Below are 14,322 nucleotides of genomic sequence, written 5' to 3'. Positions count from 1 at the left end.
CAAAATCCCGACAGCAAAAGATGCTGCCACAAGAAACAGCAACAATTATTGGTGTGAATTGAGGTTATTTAAAAAATGCTTCTGTTTCACTTTCACTCCTGCAGGTTATGATTCCATCGAAGCTCCTAACCTGCAGTACAGCTTTGTAACATGCTACAAGTATCACATAGAAGTTAACAGGACAGCAAGAGGCCATTCAGCCCAACTGGTCCCTGCCAGTGTTTATGCTCCACATGAGCCTCCTCCCACCTTACTTCATCTCACCCTATCAGCATATCCTTCTATTCCTTTCTGCTTATCTGGCTTCCCCTTAAATGTCTCTATGCTGTTCACCTCAACTATTCCTTGTGGTAGCGAGTTCCACCTTATCACTACTCTCTGGGTTAAGTAGTTTCTCCTGAATTTCTTATTGTATTTATTAGTGACTATCTTATATTTATGGTCCCTAGTTTTGGTCTCCCCCACAATTGGAAACATCTTCGCTATGGCTACCTTTTCGAACATTCTCATAATTTTAAAGACCTCTATCAGGTCACCCCTCAGCCTTCTCTTTTATAGTCCCAGCCTGTCCAGTCTTTCCCAATAGTTGTAACCTCTCAGTTTGGCATCATCTTTGCAAATCTTCTCCAGTGCCTTAATATCCTTTTTGTAATATGGAGACCACAACTGTGCACAGTATTACCAAGTGTGGCCTAACCAAGGTTCTATTTCATGCTGCTTGTCTCAAAAACACATTCCCAACCTTACGGTTAGTGCCGAGAATCATGAGAATGCTTCCAAACAAGGGCAGGTCCACAAACTCACTGCGGAAGGATTTGCTGTCTGCTGTGTCATTATTATCGGGTATCTCCATATTCAATTTACCAAGTCAGAGAAAACTTTCCCATTTACAACTGCAATCCAACTAGTCCTCGCCATGCCATGATGATTGACTTTAGTTTGTATATCCTTGAAGATTATTTTTTTTGTCTATATTACAACGGTGTCTGCCCTACAAAAGTACTTAATTGGCTGTGAAGATCTTTGGGAGTCATGAATGGCGCTATATAAATGCAAGTTCTTTCCTTCTTTATTATGTTAGTCGGTTTCATGAGTTGCATGCGTGCGTAAGCATAGCAAACTGACATGACATGAGGTACTGACTTGAAAAACCGATGCAGTGGCCAGTATAAATGGCAGCTTCTTATTTCACCATCACAAAACCCATACAGCAGCCCGCCAATGTTCCATTTAATATTTGTTTGGGTGTGCAGCCTCCTTAAGGGGCGCAATTTTTCCTATTTAAAAGCCGGTGAGCCGGCTGCGCAGGAGCTGCAGAGCGTTACGCAGCCGTGCAACTTAAAGAGAACACTGGAGTCTGCTCTGTGTCAGCTGTGGCTCAGTGGGTAGTACACTCGCCTCTGAGTCTGAAGGTTGTGGATTCAAGTCCCACTCTAGGGACTTGAGTACAAAAAATCTGGGCTGACACTCCAGTGCAGTGCTGAGGGAGCACTGCACTGTCGGAGGTACCATCTTTCAGACGAACCGTTAAATAGAGGTCCTGTCTGCTCTCTCAGGTGGACATAAAAGATCCCATGGCACTATTTCGAAGAAAAGCAGGGAAGTTCTCCCCGGTGTCCTGGCCAATATTTATCCCTCAATCAACACAACAAAAAAACAGATTATCTAGTCATTATCACATTGCTGTTTTTGGGAGCTTGCTTGTGCGCAAAATGGCATTTCCTACATTACAACAGTGGCTACACTCCAAAAGTACTTCATTGGCTATAAAGCACTTTGAAACATCCGGTGGTCGTGAAAGGCGCTATAAAAATCGAAATCTTTCTTTCTTCTTTCTGTAGTATAATGAGGAATTAGAATGATTCAATTCTCCGCTCCTCCAATTCTGGCCTCTTGCACATCCCCGATTTCAATCGCTTCATCATTGGTGGTTATGCCTTTAGTTGCCTCGACCGTAAGCAATGTTCCCACTAATTTAAATTTGTTGTGCGGCATCGCTTCCAACGGCAGTGGCCTGCGCGAGACCTCACGATTGATGCATGGCTGTGCACCTTGGGGGGCACATTGGCCCGAAGCTCTGGAATTCCCTGCCTAAACCTCTCTGCTTATCCACCTCTCTCTCCTCCTTTAAGACATGCCTTCCAACCAAACTCTTTGACCTGGTGTTTGGTCAGCTGTCCTAATATCTCCTTATGTGGCTCAGTGACAAATTTTGTTTGATAATCGCTCCTGTGGAGCACCTTGGGAAGTTTTACCATGTTAAAGGCGCTATACAAATGCAAGTTGTTGTTATACCTGACCTAACTGTAACTTTTATATGCCCCCCATTCATAAATATACATTGGACATAGTTCTCTGAATATGTACTTAGTATTCAGTCTACTGCAGTTCTGCTCATCAATTATACAGAAATATTCACTACTGTGAATAGTACAATCACCATTAAATTAGCAACACATCTCCTCTATCTGCTGGCTGCAAGAACTCCTACATGAAATGAGTTTGGGCAGTCTTAACTTAGTTCCTAGTGGTCATGGGCCCACATCTCAAAACTGCTTTAACGTTGACACAATCTCACTCAGGGAAGCAGTAAGATATCTGATGTTGGAAATGGCAAACATCACACTGGTGCTGGTCTGAAGTTGGGCCTGAGGCACATTCTTAAGGTAGAGTAGAATAATCAGCATCAAATCCATGCTGCATCAGATCCAAGACTGATTGATGTTGACAATGGCTGCTCAAGTGTGCAAGTTCCATTTCCAAGCTCTATTATTCCCTCACTTTGATGAGCAGTAAATTAGTCAAATAAAAGTTTTTTTTTGTTGAACAAATAGGAATGCAATCACAGTAACAGTAACTTGCATTTATATCGCGCCTTAAACATAGCAAAACATCTCATGGCACTTCACAGGAGCGTTATCAGATAAAATTTGACACCGAACTACAATAAGGAGATATTAGGACAAGCTTGGTCACAGAGGTAGGTTTTAAGGAGCGTCTTAAAGGAGGAGAGAGAGGCGGAGAGGTTTAGGGAGGGAATTTCAGAGCTTAGGGCCTAGGCAGCTGAAGGCACGGCCTCCTGTGGGGGAGCGTTGGAAATCGGGTTGCACAAGGGGCCAGAATTGGTGGAGGGAGGGGGTTATCTCAGAGGGTTGTAAGGCTGGAGGAGGTTACAGAGATGGGGGGAGGGGCAAGGGCAATGAGGGATTTGAACACAAAAGGCAAATAACAGGCACTGTTAAAAGTGAAAATAACATAGCGTTCAGATAATTTCCTCAATGGAGCCGCATCAATGCTAGATTAGTACCCATATTATAATGAAGCTCAGTTAGCGTCACTTCCTGCTTAATCTCACATCCTCGGCTGCCTAATTGAAAGTGACAATAACAAGACTACACAGAATTAATTAGTGACTGAGTACCTCTGCTTGATCGTCAGTGGAAGTGCTGTAATGACGCCTCCTGACCTAGAGGGTCACTATCTGCCAGTGGACCATGTCCATATTACAATAGACGAACAGCTGTGCTCTTTAGCACTTTTGAGGGGGATAAAACTCCTCAACTTCTGCTTTGAAGAAATAAACTGTAGAAAATGATGTAGACATAGCCAGAGAAAAATGTCCAGAAAATTTGGGAAATTGTAAGCTCCTGTTACGCTATTGAGTTATCATGAACAATTAGTTACATCAGAAGTTTCACTTAAGCTTCTAAACAGTCAACTATGTTTTTTTTGGCCAATTGAACTAAACCTTATGTTTTAAATTGAAGTTGTGGCTTTAAACTACATCTAAACAAATATTCCATGACTTAAATAGATATTTAAAAAAACATTAATATGGCCATAAACTGCGCATTTCCTGTGAAGCATTCAATCTAAAACATTGTCCTGTAGTTGCTGACAAAGTATTTACACCCTATGCGGGGAACTAGAAAGCAAATGGATAAAATGAAAAGCAGTTTTAAATGGTATACGTCATTCTGCGATTTTATATGTGCATAATGGAACACTAAGTTAAAGTGACGATGCACTAACTTTTAACAGGCCTAAAGGGTTAATTTTATGGAACAGAATTGCAATATAATTTCAGAAAAAGCCACTATTCTCTGATTTATCTAGAATCATTATGCCATTGAAACATTTTTCAGGGCTGCTTGTGTTGCGAGGCTCGTGCAATTTTCCCTCCATGCTTTCAGTTGAATCTCATCAAACTAGAACTCTCGAGTTATCATAATACAGACTGATGAGCCTAGCTGAGTCATCAACAGCACCACTGTGAAGATTTCAGCCTTGCTTTAAATCAGGCCCCTCTCTCAACTCACATGTTTGTTACTCACAGACGAATTGCCATGTCTGTCCTTTCCGCAAGATTAATCAACAGCAAGGGGGGGGGGGGGGGGGGAATCAACAACGAAACTTACCAGACGTCTGGCAAATTCTTTGTTTTCTGAAAGAAACCCATATCCTGGGTGGACCTAAGACAATAAAAGCAGAAGGCATATATAATATAATCTTTTAAGCTTCTAATTAATCTTAAGTCTATCACCATTTATCTTATTCACCACTCGAAACAAGGAAAGACATTTTTACGCATTGTCTGCCTGACCATGTGTATTACCAATGCTAATGTTCACTGATTTCCTGCATAATGAGTGGCTTGTGGAACAACTACTACCACAAATATTAAAGGGAAAATGCTAATTCGATGCTCAAAATTAATTAGAATTTTTATTTTTTATTAATACTAATTAATAAAAGTAAATTATGAAATGAACTCAAGTTGCTCCCTGGTGTGAAGAGCTGAATTCTGCAGCCACCTGCAGGATCAGTAACAGGCACTGCCAGATGCTACAGAACCTTTGATTTCCACTAGCGATCAAGCTTGCATTTTAACTCGTGTCGTATGAACCAAACTGGAAGAGAATAGTCGCTCCTTTACAAGTTCTGCTGTTTCCCGAGGAACATACAAGCAGCAGCAATGGGTTTTAAGCACATTCAGACTCACAGCTTGGGCACCCGTCCTTTGAATGGCTTCCATGATGGCATCCAAGTTGAGGTAGCTTTTGTTGGTGGGGGCTGGTCCAACACAGGAAACCTCATCTGCCATCTTAACATGAACCTGCGGGAACAAAGAGAAAATTCTGCTTCAACAGGATATTCTCAAGTGAAAATAATTGACTTATATTTTCCATTCGCGCGAGGCTTTAAAAGAGGTGACTTCAACAAGATTTGAAATATGTTCTTTATCCACATTGCGTTTTGGTTTGGTGAACAATGAATTCACTGCAGTGCCTGCAAAATGATTTAAAAATCAGCGAGAGACTTTTAAAGTGCACTTTTACACAAGAGAACGATTCTGGGCAATCACTATGTCAATTGTTAAAATTAATTGTGATTAAAAATAAATGAATGGCTGTGGCCTTTTAATGAGTCTGTAGCAATGAATGTTTGGAAATACAACTGACGATTACATGTAGCCTAGGTAGTTAATAAAATTGTACTGAATAACAAACACTCATGGCCATTTCTAAGCAGGCACCCCAGGATGTTGGAGATAATTAGAGTGAATTGAATGCAGGGATGCTCCAAATGTCCCTGCACAGCATCAGGTCAGCAACATGCACAGATTAAGGGCAATGTCTAAAGAGTTCAATATCGTTTCACGTGAACCGGAAAATCTAGGGAATTATTTATCCAGGCAGGCAGTGACTCAAAAGTTTCACCCACACCGATATTCTTCTTTTCTATGAGAAAAAGAAACAGAGGGAGTTATCTGCGGTTTAACATTCAATTAATGTTATTGAATTTAATATAGTTAGTCTATTGCATTATTGCTGTTTGCCAGCCGGAATTACTGCTACACGTGCCGTTGAATTCTACTTAGAAGAGTTGTCACAATCAACTTTAAAAGTAATATTCTCAAACTTTTAAAAAAGGGACAAATTTAGTGCAAGCTTATTTGACTGGTTTTGGTTTAAAGGGATGGGGGAGGAGACAAAGGGGGTAAAATTGCCCTTTTTTATAGACACGTTAGTGCCTCGGGGGGGGGGGGGGGCTCTAAATGGGCGCAAGACTCTTTTTGCCCAGGAGTTTGAGGAGGCGCTGCTATGGCAGCGCGCGCCCCGTGGTTAACGCCCTGGCCACGGCGCAACCAGCGATGATGCCTCAGCACCCCGCTAAAAATTGCCCCGCGGGCCGCAAGGCTGATGCAAGTGGATGTCAACACCGGCTTCGCGGGTTGCGAACATCCACTTTCGGGGAACTCCTTAAAGGGGAGAATGCCAGCGCCCCAGACTGCCATCTTTTTTTGTCGGACGACTCTCGGGTCAGCTCAATGATGGCAGCGTGGTCCGGGCCACCATCATGCAGCCCGGCACTCCGTCTTAGGTGCCGGGTTGCAGGCCCAGTCGCACGCTGCCCTGGTGGCCCAGTGGAGGCCATGCAGAGTGCATAGAGGCCCTCCCCTTTAATCGAAGGGGAGGAGCAAGCACTACGTGGTGCATCCACGCTTTACACCGAATGAAGTACTTTGAAGTGTGGTCACTTGTTGAAAAGTAGGAAACGCGGCTGATAGGTGGCAAGCAACATTTGCGCCACACGTGTGCCAGGCAATGACTATCTCCAACAAGAGAGAATCTAACCACCTCCCCTTGTCATTCGATGGGGTTATCAATTCCCCACCATCAACATCCAGGAGGTCACCATTGACCAGAAACTTAACTGAACCAGCCACATAAATACTGTGGCTACAAGGGCAGGTCAGAGGCTGGGTATTCTGTGGCGGGTGTCTCACCGCCTGACTCCACCATCTACAAGACACAAGTCAGGAGTGCGATGGAATGCTCCATCAACACTCCAACAACACTCAAGAAGCAACTCCAACAACACTCAAGAAGCTCGACATCATCCAGGACAAAGCAATCCAATAGATTGGCATCCCATCCATCACCTTAAACATTCACTCCCTCCACAACTGGTGCACTATGGTTACAGTGTGTACTGCAGCAACTCGGCAAGGCTTCTTTAACAGCACCTCCCAAACCCCCGACCTCTAACACCTAGAAGGACAAAGACAATAAGCGCATGTCCCACAAACAGCAACACGGCAATGGCCACATACTCTGTTTTTTAGTGATATAGAAATGAAAAGATGTGTGTATTTCTATATTCAGTTTGCTAATTTCATCAAATGTGGAGGAGGCTATATTCAGAGGAGGGAGGGGACTGACATTTAGCAACATCTACTCAATGGGAGTTTTTCCCATCAGGAAGCAATTTAGGAACAGTTCCATTATTTCCCTGGACTGCTGCATCTATCAAATGGGTCTTATTTGAGAATTATGAAGTATGTTTTTTTAGATTCTTAATATCAATTAATTCTGAGAGATATACGAGAATACTGGGTGAGAAATTCCTTCAAGCAAGAGCTGAACCCATTTCTGGCTGGGGTGAAGATCACCTCTTTCAGAAGGTTATTACTGCAGGGAATTCAGAGCCAGTGTGAACTGCTGAACCAGTTTTGATCGCCTAATTGGGTCGGAGAGGAATTTCCCAGATGTTTTTCCCCAAATTGGCCTGGGTTTTTTTTGCCCATCCCAGGAGATCAGAAGGTTTCAGTTGGGATGGAGGCTATAGGTTGTGATACACAAGGTATCGCAATTGTGTGGGACAGGCTCGGTGGACCAGAGTGTCTTTACCTGTCTGCCATTGTTCATATGTTCGTATGGAACCTGACCTTTATCAGGTAAATGTTTTGGAATCTGCCCTCCCTCACCATAAGAAAAAAATTAAGAAAATGGATATAGACATATCCTACTTAAATCCACACTGTAGCCACTCTTACCTCCCGCCCACCCCACCCCACCCCACCCCCTCCCCGGCAGACACTTTAGCACCGAGCCTTACAGTCCAGCCCCAGGCTCAATCTCTCGCTGCTTTTAAATTGCCACTGTTTTAATCTAAATTCCAGCAGACTAGTTCCGTGCTACTAAACTTAGTCTAACAGTATATTCATAGACCTAACAAACACCGAGTCCGCTGCCAAGTCCCATTCGCCCATTCTCCCTGTGCTCGCTTACCTATATTGGCTCCCGGTCCGGCAAAGCCTCGATTTAAAAAAATCTCATCCTAGTTTTCAAATCCCTCCATGGCCTCGCCCCCTCCCTATCTCTGTAACCTTCTCCAGCCCTACAACCCTCCGAGATCTCTGTGCTCCTCTAATTCTGGCCTCTTGCGCATCTCTGATTTTCATCGCTCCACCATTGGCGGCCGTGCTTTCAGTTGCCCGGGCCCTAAGCTCCGAAATTCCCTTCCTAAACGTCTCCGCCTCTCTCTCCTCCTTCAATACGCTCCTTAAAACCTACCTCTGTCCTAATATCTCATTACAAGAAATAAGTCTTTCTTTTTTATGTGGCTTGGTTTCAAATTTTATTTAATACTACTCCTGTGAAGCACTTGGGGACGTTTTACTACATTAAAGGAGCTATATAAATGTAAGCTCTTGCTGCGCCTGATTTTTATCTCTTCCTGTGGTGAAGGACTGGTTTCAGTTCAACGCTATTCCCTGGTAGACAGCAAGGCTGCGATGGAGAACACAGAATGCAGGTAACTCTGGGGATAAACCCACATCCTACCACTCCACGGAACATGGAGAACCAATCTGCTGCCTTGCTATATTTATTTTGTGGTCGATTTTGGCTGTTTGGTTGATAAAAGTATCTTACAACACTGATCTCTGCTAACCCAATTCTGGTTCTTGCAAAGGACCAAAACTGGAATAAACAGCAGCAGTCAGTGACATACAAATACAAACTAGATGGCTTCTGTGCATCATTAAAACAACAGCAACTTACATTTCTATAGTGACTTCAACGTAGTAAAACGTCCCAAGGCGCTTCACAGAAGCATAAATCAGACAAAATTGGTCAAAGAGGTAGGTTTTAAGGAGAGCCTCAGAGGAGTAGAGAGAGTTAGAGAAGTTTGGGGAGGGAAATCCAGAACTTGGGGCCTAGCAGCTGAAGGCAAAGCCGCCAATGGCGGGGCGATGAAAATCGGCAGTAGGAAGAATTTGTTTCTTCTCAACAATAGCTCACCTTTAGCTCTTAGTGATACAACAGAAAAGTTCAGTGGTGCAGCATGAGTTGGACACTGCAGCTTTAAATGTATAACGGGATAAATGAGCCCTAGAAAATACTTCAAACCACAGAGCCCTGTGGCCCCAAAAAATTAGGCGCATTAGTCTGTGTCTATGATGTCAATATTGGCATCCAAGAACTGAGGATTTTCAGCCATGCTAAAGAGCAATACTTTTTTTTGAGCAATCTTCTCAAATCACGGACTGAAATGTGTCTGTGACTCCGTGAGTGACTCACAAATGGCCATTCTTCATCTTAATCAAAGGCTAAGGATTGTGTATTTAATCATCAGGTACTGGTCATCACAGAAGAGCCCGATTTTGTTTTACCCATCATCATCAATATCTACACATGCACACTATCAAGCCAAGATCATAAGACAGTAATCAGAAGCGGCAACATGATTTTTTTCTCCTTGTTCAGCAATTATTCACCCTTACCGTCATTTTGCCACAACAACAACTTGTATTTACATAGCGCCTTTAAGGTAGTATCTGCAGCATATTTCCACCTCTGTAACATCGCCCGTCTCCGTCCTTGCCTCAACTCATCCGCTGCTGAATCCCTCATCCATGCCTTTGTTACCTCTAGACTTGACTATTCCAACACACTCCTGGCTGGCCTCCCACATTCTACCCTAAACTAGAGGTGATCCAAAACTCACACCAAGTCCCGCTCACTCATTACCCCTGTGCTCGCTGATCTACATTGGCTTCCGGTTAACAACGCCTCGATTTCAAAATTCTCATCCTTATTTTCAAATCCCTCCATGGCCTCGCCACTCCCTATCTCTGTAATCTACTCCAGCCCCACAACCCCTCCAAGATGGCTACGCTCCTCTAATTCTGCCCTCCTGAGCATCTCCGATTATAATCACTCAATCATTGGTGGCTATGTTGCCTAGGCCCCAAGCTCTTGAACTTGCCTAAACCTCTCCACCTCTCTTTCCTCCTTCAAGATGCTCCTTAAAACCTACCTCATTGACCAAGCTTTTGGCTACCTGCCCTAATTTCTCCTTATGTGGCTCAGTGTCAATTTTTTTGTCTCATAATACTCCTGTGAAGCATCTTGGGACATTTCACTATATTACAGGCGCTATATAAAGACAAGTTGTTGTTCTTTGATCCCAGGTCTGTGCTAAGTTAACTGATATCAACCAGCTTGATGGTAGGGCCAGTAACATTTATTTCAATCACCCCCAGGAAACAATTGTTCAGGATTCCTGCTTGTAACAATATTTAGTCACCGTCGACTAGAGGTGCAGACAGTGGCTGAGAAAAGGACCAGGTTTGGCCATCCCCAATGTGAGGACCCTGCTGTAACTTATTGTCAAGGCTTAACAAGAGTTGCAGACTTCAAAAGAATGAAGAAAGAAAGAAAGATTTGCATTTATACAGTACCTTTCATGACCTCAGGCCGTCCTAAAGTGCTTCAAATCCAGTGAAGTACTAGTGAAGTACTTTTGAAGTGTCGTCACAGTTTAGGGTAGGGAAACAACAATTTGCCTATAGCAAGGTTCCCACAAACAGTAGTAAGATATATGACCAGGTAATCTGTTTTAGTGATGTTTGGGTGGTAAGTATTGGCCAAGACACTGGGGAGAGTTCCCCTGCTCTTCTTCGAATAGTACACAGAATCTTTTACGTCAACCTGAGTGGGCAGACGTGGCCTCGGTTTAACGTCTCATCCGAAAGATGGCACCTCCGACTGTGCAGCGCTCCTTCAGCCTGGATTATGTGTTCAAGTCTCTAACGTGGGACTTGAACCCATAACCTTCTGACACGGAGGCGAGAGTGCTACACACTGAGTCACAGCTGACAACAAAAAAAACAACAAAGCTTTGTGAAAACCACAGCATTATTTCACTTCAGAACACCTTTAATATCACTCAACTCTTTAATTCTGAAAAACAGAATGGATCACTAGAAATTAGTTTGGCAGTTAAGCCACATGGAGGCAGCATGGTGAAGAAGCATATTGATAGCACCAAGGTGTAATGGAACATCAGCGGGATATAGAACCTCTCACCATGGTACTGGATTCCCAGTCTTGGGTGCATTGATGTGAGAAAGCCCCAAACAAAGGTCAGACTGAAATTAATTAGCAGTTGCACCCAGAGACTGCTCCTGTGCATTCCTAGCAACCAACTAAGAACGTCATTGGAGATGAAGGTCTGCATGCTTATCACCCACAGGACAAGCGCTTTTAATCAAAAACAAAGGCAGCCACATGTCTAGGTCATAATGTTTAGTAATTCTTAAAAAATGATTTGCATTTATATAGTGCCTTTCACGCCCTCAGGACATCGCAAAGCACTTTATAGCCAATGAAGTTCTTTTGAAGCGTAGTCACTGTTGTAATGTAGGGAACACAGCAGCCAAATTGTGCACAGCAAGATCCCACAAACGGCAATGTAACAGTGGCCAGATAATCGGTTAGTTGAGGGATAAATATTGGCCAGGACTCTGGGAAGAACGCTCCCACTCTTCGTTGAAATGGTGCCGTGGGAACTTTCAACATCCACCTGAGGGGGCAGACGGGAGCTTGGTTTTAAGTCTCACCCAAAGACGGCATCTCCAACAGTGTGGCACTCCCTCAGCACTGCACTGCTGTCAGCCTGGATTTTTGTGCTCAAGTGCCTGGAGTGGGCTACGTAAATAAAAAAATGATGTAAACACATAAATAGAGATGCGTGTAGATGTTAGCTTCCCAGATGGCTCATCGAGCTTATTCAGAGAGCAGCTGAGCCATGGGGACCAGCAAGGTCCCAGGTTGGAGTTCTGGTCCGTGTTGAGTTAGGTCGCCTGATTTTCCACTTGGTAACATCGGGTATGAAAGAGGAATATTGGCCAGGATGCCAGGCTCCCAGGCTCACTTGGGCATCAGGCACTGGCGAAGCTATACCTCAGCACGGAGTTATAATGCCTTTAAGAGAAGGTGGGGGGGGGGGTGGGTGGAAATTGACAAGAAAAAAAATTGAGCGCAGATGACATTCACACTTAATCTTGCAGATGGTGTCACCGTATAGTGGAATCGTACATAGCATTTATCACCAAACAGCTCCGTAGCTCACTTGATAAATCGGTCTTCTGATGCAATTACCTTATTGGGCAAAAGTTCTCATTTTAACATCACGTTATGAAGACTACAAACAAATGTTCATCAAGAAGACGCAGACTAAACTTTCACTAGTGTGATAATGCAGTGATTGATGATCTAATAACAGGCAACAGTGGGTTACAACTGACCTTTGTGAAGTATTTTCTCATTAAAATGACATAAACACGAGGAGAAGAGCTCTGCTGGAACTATGAACCAACTTGGTCCAACTGAGTAGTTTGGAAAATTACTTCAGTGTTTCCCATATATATGTCAGCAAGAGTAATGGATAAAGCCTCATGTCAATAAAGGAAGTTTGACGAATAATGACAATTCTTTTTTAAATTGTTTTAAGTCATGGAATCATACAGCACAGAAAGAGGCCATGCGGGCCATTGTGCCTGTGAAGGGTCTTTGAAAGAGCAATCCAATTAGTCCCACTTTCCTGCTCTTTCCCCATAGCACTGCAATTTTTTCTTTTAAAGTATTTATCGAATTCCCTTTTGAAAGTTACTATTAAATCTGCTTCCACCGCCCTTTCAGGCAGTTCATTCCTGATCATAACTAGCTGCACTAAAATAAAATTCTCCTCATCTCCTTCTGGATCTTTTGCCAATAACCATAATATTTTCAAACAGCACATTTTTCATTTATTATATTACGAAAATGTGCACACAGTTTCCCAATCTCACTGGATTATACCATACTGAAATAATAGAGTCCAAAAATCAGATCAAATCATGTTATAATTTAATTAAACGATGCAATACATTGAAAAATGTCATTAGATAGAAGTGCATTTTTGGAAATATTGCAGGAAAACTTAGTGCTCATACTGGCAAATTTCTCCTGACTGGAAATACAGCAAATATTCTCTGGAATGATAATGCAATTCCTTAGTTAATTAGGGAAGCATCAAACATAGAAACATAGAAAATAGGTGCAGGAGTAGGCCATTCAGCCCTTCGAGCCTGCACCACCATTCAATAAGATCATGGCTGATCCCCTCAGTACCCCTTTCCTGCATTCTCTCCAGACCCCTTGATCCCTTTAGCCGTAAGGGCCATATCTAACTCCCTCCTGAATATATCCAATGAACTGGCATCAACAATTCTCTGTGGGAATTCCACAGGTTAACAACTCTCTGTGTGAAGAAGTTTCTCCTCATCTCAGTCCTAAATGGCCTACCTCTTATCCTAAGACTATGTCCCCTGGTTCTGGACTTCCCCAACATCGGGAACATTCTTCCCGCATCTAACCTGTCCAGTACCATCAGAGTCTTATAAGTTTCTATGAGATCCCCTCTCATCCTTCTAAACTCCAGTGAATAGAGGCCTAGTTGATCCAATCTCTCCTCATATGACAGTCCAGCCATCCCTGGAATCAGTCTGATGAACCTTCGCTGCACTCCCTCAATAGCAAGAACGTCCTTCCTCAGATTAGGAGACCAAAACTGAACACAATATTCCAGCTGAGGCCTCACTAAGGCCCTGTACAACTGCAGTAAGACCTCCCTGCTCCTATACTCAAATCCCTTAGCTATGAAGGCCAACATACCATTTGCCTTTTTCACCTGCATGACAACTTTCAATGACTGATGAACCATGACACCCAGGTCCCGTTGCACCTCCCCTTTTCCTAATCTTCCGCCATTCAGATAATATTCTGCCTTCGTGTTTTTGCCCTCAAAATGGATAACCTCACATTTATCCACATTATACTGCATCTGCCATGTATTTGCCCACTCACCTAACCTGTCCAAGTCACCATGCAGCCTCTTAGCGTCCTCCTTACAGCTCACACCGCCACCCAGTTTAGTGTCATCTGCAACCTTGGAGATATTACACTCAATTCCTTCATCTGAATCGTTAATGCATATTGTAAATAGCTGGGGTCCCAGCTGAGCCCTGTGGCACTCCACTAGTCACTGCCTGCCATTCTGAAAAGGACCCATTTATCCCGACTCTCTGTTTCCTGTCTGCCAACCAGTTCTCTAGCCATGTCAGTACATTACCCCCAGTACCATGCGCTTTGATTTTGCACACCAATCTCTTGTGCAGGACCTTGTCAAAAGCCTTTTGAAAGTCCAAAT

The 14,322-nt window shown here is 43.4% G+C and overlaps 1 protein-coding gene across 1 annotated transcript in view; it reads right to left on the bottom strand.

Moving 5' to 3' along the window:
- The window catches only part of pcca (propionyl-CoA carboxylase subunit alpha), a 572,168-nt gene that overhangs the window by 423,020 nt on the left and 134,826 nt on the right, over positions 1-14,322 (bottom strand). Inside the window, exons 5-6 of the mRNA XM_070891406.1 lie at positions 5,003-5,116; positions 4,419-4,472 (exon numbers count right to left, since the gene is read on the bottom strand). Coding sequence (XP_070747507.1) covers positions 4,419-4,472; positions 5,003-5,116 — 168 coding nt within the window. The remainder of the gene's footprint in view (positions 1-4,418; positions 4,473-5,002; positions 5,117-14,322) is intronic.

The sequence above is a fragment of the Pristiophorus japonicus genome, chromosome 10 (assembly GCF_044704955.1).
Source record: "Pristiophorus japonicus isolate sPriJap1 chromosome 10, sPriJap1.hap1, whole genome shotgun sequence".
Classification (NCBI taxonomy): domain Eukaryota; kingdom Metazoa; phylum Chordata; class Chondrichthyes; family Pristiophoridae; genus Pristiophorus; species Pristiophorus japonicus.
The sequence above is the reverse complement of the archived record's forward strand: the minus strand, read 5'-3'. Positions and strand labels throughout refer to the sequence as shown.